The sequence below is a fragment of the Lycorma delicatula genome, chromosome 8, assembly GCF_047948215.1.
Source record: "Lycorma delicatula isolate Av1 chromosome 8, ASM4794821v1, whole genome shotgun sequence".
NCBI classification, from domain to species: Eukaryota; Metazoa; Arthropoda; class Insecta; order Hemiptera; family Fulgoridae; genus Lycorma; species Lycorma delicatula.
This window is the reverse complement of record NC_134462.1, coordinates 11,693,981-11,706,499: the sequence shown is the minus strand read 5'-3', so window position 1 is coordinate 11,706,499 and position 12,519 is coordinate 11,693,981. Positions and strand designations below refer to the sequence as shown.

General features: G+C 32.6%; 2 protein-coding genes across 5 annotated transcripts in view; one reads left to right on the top strand and one right to left on the bottom strand.

Annotated features, from left to right (window-relative positions):
* The window catches only part of LOC142328675 (uncharacterized), a 116,141-nt gene that overhangs the window by 6,086 nt on the left and 97,536 nt on the right, over nucleotides 1–12,519 (bottom strand). For all 4 annotated transcript variants that reach the window (XM_075372591.1, XM_075372592.1, XM_075372589.1 and 1 more), the window contains one exon: nucleotides 5,907–7,980. In XM_075372591.1, coding sequence (XP_075228706.1) covers nucleotides 5,907–7,980 — 2,074 coding nt within the window. The remainder of the gene's footprint in view (nucleotides 1–5,906; nucleotides 7,981–12,519) is intronic.
* The window catches only part of Nelf-E (negative elongation factor E), a 42,515-nt gene that overhangs the window by 27,814 nt on the left and 2,182 nt on the right, over nucleotides 1–12,519 (top strand). The gene's annotated exons all lie outside the window — the stretch shown is intronic.

The window sequence follows — 12,519 nt, the reverse complement described above, 5'->3', positions numbered from 1 at the left end:
TATTTATTTCCTCCATACAAATCTTCAATGTATTTCACCCACCTATCAACCTTTTCTTTCATATTATAAATTGGTTTTCCATCTTTATTTAACACATTGTTAGATTTTAACTTATGTACCATAAATATCTCTTTTAACCTTCCTAAATCTATTTTACCAATGATCATTTCTCTTTCCACTTCTGAATACTTTTCTTTAATCCATTTTTATTTTTAATTTATGTTTGATATAAGGTCTTTTTAAATAACAAAATTCAGAAGAATGAACTTCAGTGTTTTCTCAGACTTTGATTACATTTGTGTTGTGAACAATTTATTTAACGTTGTGGTATTCATTTTTTTTCTAGTTTTAGATAATTTTTCTGATTAAATATTTTGATAAGCATAAAATTTTTTTTAATTTAAAAAATCCTTAAGTTATAAAAAACCACAATTTTTACAATATACTTATATGGACTTCATTGTCAATATACTTATATTGTGGTTATTGAAAACCACAATTTTTACAATATACTTTAATTTTTAATTTTATGAATAATCATTCTACTGATTACTTGTTGATGTGTTAAAAGTTATCTAACAAGATAACTTTAAGTTATCTAAAAAGTTCTTCTTCTTACCAGAATAATTATTCTTGGGGCTTGCCAATATAATAAATATTTTCTATGTTTAGTACTGCTTATCTTTCTTAGCTTCATTCTGTTTTCTGTTGTTGATGTGTTTTGACAATGGAGTAGTTATGAAACACATCAACAAGTGATAAAAGAATGAGGTAAGCAGTAGTACTAAACATAAAAACTATAGAGATCTGAGCAGAAAAGATAATAGTAAGTATTATCTTAACAATAACAATTTTAATAATATTTACTTAGGGATTTTTATATACTTACATACTTACACCGATAATAACTGCATGCTCTCATAAGATTTAAATGTAGAACTAATACTAATAACAGTATATATTTATGATTTTTCAGTATACAAATTAAAAACCATTAGTATAAATAAAATCCTTTTTATTTACATACAAAATATATTTTATCTAAAATCAATACACAGACATTTTAATAGTTTGGAAAGAATCTTATGTGGACATTCTGATTTCAGAATTAGAACCAAAAAAAAAGAAAACTTTATTTGTTCTGATGTTCATTTGAAATTAAAAAACCACTGCGCTAATGGGCATGATTATACATCAAAATATTTATTGAACTTTGATGGTGGTTTTATGCATAAATTTAACCAGATAACAACATTATTGTGTGAACAATTTTGCTTAGACATCTTACTTTACAGTTTTATTTTTCATATATTGGTATGTTGAGTTGTTTGAAAATGACCTTGTTGTGTAAGTGATTGCTATTTAGTTCCTGAAAGTGAAATATACGAGGCACATTCATAAAGTTAATGACTTCGGCTTATATTTAAATATTAGCAGGTCTGAAAACATAGTTTCACACATGCAGGGCCATCTATTGGCTATTTAGAAGCCACTGCAGTTGTAGTTTTGATTTAGTAGTTATTTAACTATTGGTGAATACAGATCGCAATGTCCCCGACAATCATTTCTCCTGTCAATTGTGAAGTGCGCGCTGTGATTTAATTTTTGTGTCCAAAAAAATCTTCAGCTGCTGAAATTCAATGGGAGTTATGCCTAGTGTATGGACCTACAGTAATGAGTGAAGGAAAGATTAGACAATGGTGTTGAGACTTTAAAAATGGTCACACAAATGCACCCATCTTTTGTTGAACAAGGAACCAAAAACTGCAATGTGATCTGCGTTTAATGATTAGTGCTCTGCTGATGAATTTCCACATTTTGTGCACAACTCTATCTACATGATTGTCACAGAAAAGCTTGGATATCACAAATTGTGTGCAGCGTGGGTACGGAAAATGCTCATCGGCCAACACAAAGAACAAAAATGTGCAGTGGACAAGCATTTTTGGATCACTATCAACAAGATAGAGATAATTTGTTTTTCCACATTGTTGTGGGTGACGAGACGTGGATATCCTACACCCCACAGAATTGAAACAAAAGTCAGTTCAAGTTCCCCAAAACCAAAAAAAAATCAATAACCGTACTCTAAGCAATCCGTATTTTAAGCAATCTTTGTACACGAGTCGAAAAAAGTAGGCTACCGTTTTTTGGGATGAAAATGGTGTAATTTTGATTGATTTCATGGAATGTGGATCAACAATTATAGCTGATATGTACTGTGAAATGCTCACCAAACTGAGATGTGTGATCCAAAATTGATGACTGGAAAATGTCATCTGGTGTAATCCATCTTCACGACAATGCGCCTCCTCACAGCGCTGCCTTAACCAAGAAGAAGATTCAAGCTTTTCATTGGAACTTTTTGAATACCCTCCATATTGCACCTAGTGACTACTTCCCCTGCTTGTGTTTGAAAAAGTGGCTTGGTGTTCAACAGTTTGAAAAGTATGAGAAACTCAAGACTGCCATTGTCAATTGTTCAATTCCCAGGTGGCGAACTTCTATGCAGAGGAGTTAAAGACACACTGGTGCAACATTATAAAAAGTGCTTAGAACTGAATGGTGATTATTGGAAAAGTGAATCAAATATGTAGTAAACTAAGTACAAACCTTTTCTCATGATAATTTTTTATAATGACCAAACAGTCCATATTTTTATGAATATGCCTCATATAAAGAAAAAAAAAAAATCTTTATTATTTTAGAACAATAAAAAAAATTCTTGATAACTTCTGAAATAGTGAATTTGTTGCTTTTTTCCTTGTTTCATTAGATTTAATTTGTATGGTGAAGGAGGTGGTTTTTTTTGCAATCAGGAAACATGTTTGACTCATTTCCTAATATACTTAATAAATTTAACTTACAATTTAGGTTTTTGTTTTCAATATATTGTATCTGTCATCATCTCATTTTGCTTTATTCAATAGACATTTAGAACAATAAATAACTTACTATACTAAATTCAGGTAAGTTAGCCTGGTGTGGTTTGTTTAGTTTGTTTTTCTTCATATTTTTTTTTTTTTACATTTACCTTATAATATGATATATAACATATGAGGTGTGGCTATTAAATAATGAGACTAATGCTGTAAAATATTTTATTTTAATTTAGACATATTTAGCTATTATCCCCTTCAATATACATGCTTCTTCTATCCGTACAATGCTCTATGCGAATTTTCCATTGTTCGAAACAGTGCTTGAAGTCTTCTTCTGTGAGCTCTTTGATGATGCATGCCACTTTTTCTTTCATAGCTTCAATGGTCTGAAATCTTGTTCCTTTTAATATAGATTTAACCTTGGGGAACAGGTGAAAGTCACATGGTTCCAGGTCAAGTGAATAAGGCAGGTGATCTAGTACTGGGATGTTATACTTGGCTAGAAACTTCTTGAATGACAATGCAGTGTGAGTCGGTGCGTTGTCCTTATGAAGAACCCACAATTCAGGTCGTTTATTTCTTATTTTTTCACAGAGTTGAGCAAGGACCTCAAGGTAGTAATGTTGATTATAGTTTGACCTTCAGGAACTCAGTGGAGTTACACGATACTATGAATATAAAAAAAACAAAACTCGAGCGAATTATCTTCAACGTCTTTTCGGCCATCTTGGAAATGCTTAAACCAGTCAAAAACCTGCGCACATGATAAACATTCATTGCCTTATACTCTTTTTTAATAAAATATATGTTTCAGTAGTGGTTTTTCCAAGTTTCAAATGAAATTTCACGACAATTGCTCTAATAAAACACTGATCATTTTTTTGGCAAAATGAAAAACAGATATTATCCAAATGAAGGCCATGACCAGACTAATCTGTGTCTACAGAAACTGGAGTAGCAACAATCGAAAAAGAAGGCTTTGCGCTACAGAGCTGTCGGTCGTATGAATTTGGCGCATGCGCAGTTCTTCTGTAGCAACATTAGTCTCGTTATTTAATAGCTTCATCTCATATTTCTCTTTTTGTAAATAACTTTTTTTTTGTATTTTTCTGTTATTTTACATGTATTTATTTTTGTATTTTAGTACAAGTGGTGTCTGGTAAATTGTTTAGTGACTAAACAACAGTATAGTAGTATAATAATATCTTATTGTATACAAATTTCATATATATTATTTTGTATAATTTTTCTCATTTTACAATAGGCTTGTAGAATTTTATAGTTTTTATTTATAGTATTTATAGTACTACAAATGTTTCTAAGCCAAAATTTTAGTAATTAAAAAAAAAAAATTATTATCTATTGCATTATGTGTATTTTTATTTTTATTTGGGTGTTTTAAATAGTAATATTTTTTTATTATTAGTTTACAAATTCTGTGAGTTCAAATTATACATGTACGTATAATTAAAAGCTATTCTGTAGTTTGATTATAATTTCAAATTTTTTTGAATTATTTTTGTGTAATTTATCAACAGAAAAAAAAATCGATATCAATTGTTGTTAGGAACTGCAAATTGGTATTTATTTAACTTGCACCCTTCATAATCATATTTATGCTTTCTCTGCTTTTCACAGCAGAGAGAAGGTAAATTTAATTATTACATGTTGAGGTATTTAAAAGGTATTGTGTCAACCTTCCTGGACAGAAGGTTGACACAAAGTTATATTTTATTGCTATTTATCCCAAGTCATCATTTCAGTTTAAATTGTAATCATTAACATATCCTGATTATTCAGATGTAACAAGTTGCAAGTGCAATTATTAAATGTACAAGAGAATGCTGCATCTGTAGGACCTGAATTAATTTAGTTAACTAATGGAAGTTATTGATGCTCGTGTATATATATATATATATATAACCCATTTGTTTAAATTATTTCTTTTTAATGTAAGTAGACATTTAATTTGAAGACACATGTGGTATTCAAACAGAAAATTACATAAATATTTCTCATTTTTCTTTTGTTTTTTATTGGTAATGCAATTTTGATGATCCATAACTAACTTAGTAAAAATTCTATACTTACATAAAGTGACTTTTCTAACAGTTCAGATTCTTATTAGTTTTTTTAATTGTTCTTTCCTTTTCAACCCTTTTTCCTCTTTCTTTTTAGCTAAAATTATGAAGCTTAGTTTGTTAACATAATAATGTTATTAAAACATCTAATTTATTGCAAAAAAAAAGGTTTTCCTACAATTGTTGAGAGCTAAATGTTCACCATATTAAACCAGCCTGGTTTCTGAGATAAAATTTCCTTTTAAATAGTCATTGTTAAAAAGATATCAGTTAAGAAAGTTATGGAGTATGAAAATTGCATTACCAAGAAAATTATTTGTTCTTTCACATTGATTCTTAAAGGTTTTCCTCTCTCGAATAGAGGTAATACATGCATATTGTGCTGTTTTTCTGATAGAATGGGTACATTAAATTTTTTGCTTTCCACTATTTGTCCCAGTCTTTCTTATGACTGTGACATTTGAAAAAGCACTGCTGAGAGCTGCTCTCTTTTAGAGTAATGAATCATTGTAGTGAAAAAAGTAAAGATATCACTTAAAATGTGCTGAAGATATTTTGGATTTTGATGGGTTTCAAAGGCAAAGAGCAATGTATGTTTGGTTTGGCAAAAAAGACAACAGAAAAGACTTTTCTCCTCAATTTTGTAAGCTTGGTGTGGATGTTATCCTGGGAATGGCCAGTTTTAGGAGTGATCTTGTCTGGTTGCAAGGTTTTTGGTTATGGCACCTAACATATTTTCAAATAAATTAAAACTCATAGCATTAATGTACAATATGAAATTGCACTTTATACTTGAAATAATTCAGAAGATATAATTTTCCATTTTTTTTTTTAATATACTACTTTAATAATTGTTTGTAAAGTTTTTATTTCTGTAGATGACTTTAATATTTTTTAGTTCTTTTATTAAAATATGTTTTATAAGAAAAAATTTTCAACCTACCTCACCAGGAACCATAGCTTGAATATTGACTTCATCAACCCATTTATCTTCTGGGCAGATTTCATTAATAATTGAATCATTATCATGTGTTAGATCTTTTGTACTTTTTCTTCGTTTTGGTGGTAGAGGAGGTTGTGTTTCTTGTGGCCAGATTTCATTCATAGATTCTCTGCCTGAGATCAATTTACCTGCATCAGCTTCATCTAAGCTCGTTACTGAAGGTACTCTAATGTCAAGACAAACTTCATCTTCATCATACCCTTCCTTTAATTCTAATTCAAGGTCTTTAATATCAGCTGTTCCTATTGATTGTTTATCTGCTAATGAACTTTGCATACTTTGTTTTCGACTTCTGCTAGGTCTTGTTGGTGGATATGTATTAAAATTAGTATTTTCATCTTTTATATCTATAGATGTTTTACTTTGTGATGATCTTTTTGATCTTAGCGATCTTGATCGACTTGGTTTTATTGGTTCTTGGTGTTCCATTTCAATTTCACTTTCTCGTTCATTGGTGTGTTGTTGCTTCTGTTCAAATGCCTTGTCATTTGTTGGATGGGAAATCATTTTTTGTGTTCGACTATTTACTTCACAGATTTCTTCATCATCCTCATCATTATATAAGTCTCTGTCAATACTTGCCAGTGCATTTTTAGGTGAACGAAATGCATCTCTTATTTCATTTGAAAGGAATCTACTGAGATCAACATCCTCCCGGCTTAATCCCTTTTCTCTAAGGAAAAATTCATCTGAATCTATTTCTTCTAATACTCCAGCTCGATGTCTGTCTGAAGAACTGCCTGATGATCTTTGTTCTTTATCCGAATCTATAAGACTGTTTGAACTTCTAGCTTTGATCTTTTTCTTTGTTTCATCCAGTGAAGTTGCTGTTCTGAAATCAGGATCGCGAAATGCAGCACTGTCATCTTCAACTGGTTCATCATCTTCGAATGATGACATCGCTTTTAAAGAAGCACTTTGCTTTTCTGACTGATTTGACCGGTTTTCATCATCAGCAAATTTTATATCTTTAAAACGTTGAGTCCATTTTTGTCCAAATGGTCCTTTTCTGCTTCCAGGTGATGATGGTATACTATCTGTTTCCATTCTAGGTGGTGGTGTCAATGCTCTTTTACCCTTTAATTTTGCATTTTGTTCTGCTAAACGTTTTTTCTTATTAAAAAATCTTGGATATGTTCTAAAATTTAGCGACTCAAATATGTTTTTCTTAGATCCAACAGTAGATTGTGAAGATGAAAATTGATTTCTATCCCTTAATGGACGGCGTAAACTACTTGTTCGAGTTTTACCTAACTGGAAATTTGGCATTGATATTTTTGGCCTCTGAGGCATATTAAATTTTGGTCGATCAGGTAAATTGAATTTAGGCCTTTCTGGAAGGTTAATTTTTGGTCTTTCTGGCATTTTGAATTTTGGTCTTTCTGGTAGATTAAATTTTGGTCTTTCAGGTAGGTGAAATTTTGATTTATCCGGTAAGTTTATCTTAGGTTTAGATATATTACGAATTTTTGTTCTTAATCTCCCAGCTTGTGAGCGTATTCTCTGTTGAAATCCTTTTGAAGACATGTCTGCTGCTTTTCTTGCATCTCTTTTCAATGGAAGATCTTCAAGTCCTGATGAATCAATTTGACTCGTATTTATTTCACAATCTGTTCTTGATTCAGTTGTTGTTGGTGTCGGTGCAAAAAACCTTTCTTCCATTCTATTTTGTATTTCTTGTGCTGATAAGTCTTCTTCAATATCTCGGTCTTCTTGATCATCTTGGTTGTCTTCCTGATCAGCATCAGCATCTACATCCTGGGGTATAATTATATCTTCATCTGTTGGTATTCGAAGGTAATGTTTTTCGTCATTTTCTTGGTCCTCATCACTACTTCCATGCAATGGGATGAACATAATATTTGGATCATTATCGATGTATTGTATTCGTGTAGATCTTGCTTTCTTTGGTTTTTGCTGTACCTCTGAGTCTGTTACTTCAACAACAGGGGGAGGCGTTTGATTTGGTTGTTGAGTAGTGGCCATTGGTGTTATTGGTTCGTACTCGTGATCCCTGAAACAAATAGTTTGTTGATAGTTAGTGATTCCAGATTGCAGCTATAAAATGAAATTTAAAATTAATTAATAATAAAGAAATTTATAAAATAATAATATATAAATAATTATAATAAAAAATTGATGAAAACAACTAATTATGAAAATTACACTAGTGGATATTGCAGTAGTAATCCCTGACCATAACAAATCCATATTCTACTACCTTTTTTTTCATATTTAAAACAATTCTCTGCTGTTTATGTAGACAATTAAGAATTTCCTGCACTTTCATGAAATACGATATTAATTTTTAAATATTAAGATATGGTTTTCAATCATACTGGCATCAATATAATCATTGTACTATTAGTTCAGTAAAATTACAGTTGACAATGGAAATTTTAATGTAGTCAGAATTATTTAAAAATATTTTTAAAAACATGTTTTGCATCCTTTTATTGTTACTTTGATATATTTTCCTGTTTTCTCTTATAGTTGGTGTAAAAATTGTTAAACTGTTCTTCACAAATACAGAAAATCTGTATTATGTGGTGTTAGTTTTGTCCAGGCCCTCTCTAACAATATACAAAAAGGGAATGATTATGCATTGTACAAAGAACTGACTAAAATGGTAGGAGCTTTCAGACCAAGTAAAGATCCTCATGGTTGTTATTGCAGCATTGAGTACTGGCAACAAGGTAACTTCTGCTAGAAAGTCCGATAATGGTTTACCTAATACCACTTCAGTCAATACTGACGTAAAGGCATTTTCAAATGTGATTCTCATGTCAATTGATGAGGTGAAGAGGATGTCATTGTTTTCCAATCCAGTCGGAAATTGTGATTGCCCTGATCCACACACAACCCGAACTTTCTTCCACACAACTGATGATAGAGTATTAAATGTGATGAGTATAAAATGGCATCAACATAATTTAGCCATGATTTTCGTTTAGCACATTCAAATACTCTATGGTACATAGCTCTTGCATTCCCGAAGGAGCAGAGCAATTCTGTTGTAAGCCTTCGACTGAAATTACATGAAGTCCTGCGACGATCCATGACTGCACTCCTATAGTCTTTGTCTCACCACGGGATAACATGCCCACCACATAAGACCATCACATGGGACCATAAGGCCCACTTGGACCATGGGACCACATAAGGTCCCTGCTACACCGATTACGCAGCAAACTATCAAGATCTCTGTGAAGGGATATATTAAAATCATCATCGCCTAGCACATCTTCTTCCTTTTAGGCTTCCAACTCCCTTCTATCATCTCATGGTCTCTACGAGGATACGGTGGCGGATAAATTACTTGAAGAAGTAAAGCACGTCCTAAAGGTTTTAAAATTAAAAAAGAAAAACCAGATAGTATTTGATAAGTAATCTGCATGCAGAATTTTTATGAATAACAGGGAAAAGGTGTTCTTTATGGGTACAAATATTATTCAGTGGAATGTATGCGGTCCCAATTCTCACTGTGAGAATATCAAGATCTATTAAAGGAAGAAAGTCCAATGGTAATAAGTCTGCAGGAAACTCACCTCCATCCCCAGGATGAAGTGTCTTTTCATGGGTACATCTGCAAGAGATGGAACCATCAAACTGAAGGTATAGGACATGGGGATGTGGCTGTTTTCCTGAAGGAAGACTTATTAGCTATGCAGATTCCACTGGCTGCAACCATCCCTGTGATGGCAGTGAAGGTATTGGCACCATTTAAAATTAATATCTGCAACTTGTACCTTACCCCAAATTTTAATGTCTGTGAGGATATCTGTCTAATCTGTTATCTATGTCATCTTCATCATGCATTGATCTGTCCTTGTGTTCAGCATCTCTACTTCCATGTCTTGCCTGCTACATGTGTAAGAACTTATTTAGAGGTGATCACAGACCAGATACACCATCGCATTACAGTCAGAAATAGTGATTTACCTCAGAATCTCACACAGATGAGTGGTTGGGAAGTGGACTGGATCAGATGCAAAGATTTCTTCGACCAATATGACAGGAGTGGTAGCAAGATCCACCGACTAATCATGTTAACAAGCCATATACTCAATAGTGCAAATGAATTTACCCCTCTAACAGTAGGAAAACCAAGGTGGCATGTTGTTCCATGGTGAGACAGAGACTGCAGGAGTGCATTCAGGGATCGTCGCAGGACTTTACGTAATTTCAGACGAAGACCTACCATAGAATTGCTCCGCTCCTTTGGGAATGTGAGAGCTGTATGCCATAGAGTATTTCAATGTGTTAAACGAAAATTGTGGCTAAATTATGTCGATGCCATTTTCAGAACATTCCATCATTGATTGTGTGGAGGAAAGTTCAGGTCATGTGGGGATCAGGAGAGTCACTACTTGTGATTGGACTGGAGAACAGTGGCATCCTCTTCACCTCAACAGTTGACATGAGAATCATGTTTAAAAATACCTTTATGTCAGTTTCCCTTATATTGTCCTGTTGTCCTGAATTTTTAAGTTATAAGTTGCAGGTAGAATGTATTCCATTTGTTATTGGAGACTTGCAAAATGAATTAAATGGTCCTTTATCTTTTGATGAGCAAAGATATGATTTTAATAATAACCGTGATACTTTCCCTGGAAATGATAATATCAGGCTTTGTATCTTATCTCACCTCCCGGATACTGCATTGTGACATTTTTTATCTATTTACAGTAAAATATTTTCTGATCAGACTTTTCCAATTTCTTGGTCAGAAACATTGGTGATTTCCATACAGAAACCTGGTAAAGATAAATTGTGCCTTCAAGTTATCGTCCTATCTTCTTGACTAGTACCCTGTGCAAGTTGATGGAACGATTGGTAAACCATCATCTAGTTTAGTACTATGAGAGAAAGGCATCCTAATTGTCACTAAGCATTGCGGTTTCTGCCGCCAAGATAGATCTATCTATGTTGTAGTTGCCCTGGTATCTCTTATCCAGAACACCTTCCTACTTTGCCACACCTGATTGCTGCATTTTTTTATTTATGAAAGGCATGGTTTGGAGGAGAGGGATCCTAAATGCAATGCAAGAATGGGGTATATAAGGGAATTTCCTCTCGTTTATCAAAGATTTCCTCAGTAGTCGCTCCTATAGAGTTGGAACAACAGTAATCCGACAATTTCACACTAGAAAACATGTTGACCCCTTACGGTAAATCTACTATTAGACTGCAGTAAGCCATCTTTAGTATGGATGAAACCAAATGATTGTTCCTTTGTAGCTCGTATTAAAATACAACCAAATCATCTGACCTTTGATGTGGTGTTTCCCACCACATCAGCAGGTTAATCGATATCAGGAATGGCCGAGACCTATTGCCCCGCTATGCATGTGACCTCATCACTTTTTTTCTTATCTCTAAATAAACAATTACGTCCAGTTTTTCCTGTTATTCAACATTACTACTCCACTTGGGAGCCTTTTCTTGTAAATTATTGCCTTAGTCTTTATCAATATCAAAAAAGTATACAAATCCGGTTATGTTACAATAAAAATGTCAAAATATTGGAAACAGCAATTATAGCTGTATGCTATTAATAAGTTTTGACATATACTTAAATGTTCAGATTATATGAGTGCCTTACAGGCGATAAGTAACATTTATTCCAGACATCCTGTTGTTGGTGATGTACAGTGTATTATTTCTGAAATGACTTGGTGTAACACAACTGTGAGATTTTACTGGATCTTATTGAGTGTCGTTCAAATTATCTTATTTGTTTTCTGAAGAAGGTGGTTTGTAATGAGTGGCAAAGTGAATGGAATGTTGCTCTCAACAATAAACTTTGTCCAGTTAAGAACACTGTGTCACCATGGAGCTCTTCATGCATCACTAATCATTGAGAGGAATTATTATTTGTCGTTTGCAAATAGGGCACACTAGGCTCACTCGCAGATATCTCATGACTCGGATCAATGCACCAGTTTGTGTTTGTGCAACTGCCAACTAACTGTACACTACATCCTTGTGGACCGTGCATGTTATGCAGTATTGCATTAGAAGTTTAAACTAGGGGCTAACATCTGAAATATCTTAGGGAACAATGAGACGATGTTATCAAATATCTTACAATTTCTTAAGGCTGGGTTTAAAAAACAAGTTTTTTTTAAAAGAAAAAAATTAAATGTTCTGTTTTTAATCAAATTGAACACATCTCAAATTAATGTAACTCTTTTGAAATTTAAATTTACATTTTTTGCTGATGTAAGTATTTTTTAAGATATTAGCAAAAAATTACTTTTTCATTGAATTAGAAGTTTAAGTCCCTAATATTCTTTGGGAGCATTTTAGATAATATAACCCTTCTTGATCATATCAGCAGTAATATATTAATTTAAGAAAGTTTAAATTTTCAGCTCTGCAATTAGTTGATTTTACTGTTCAGTTTTACTTAAAAATTTCTAAGAACATTTTACATAATCAATAATTAGCAGAGGTGCCAATACTAATTGTAAGAGGTTTGTACAGAAAGTATCAGAACATTTTTAATTACAAGCCAATGGAGATATTTAGCGACATGCGGTTGTTAGCA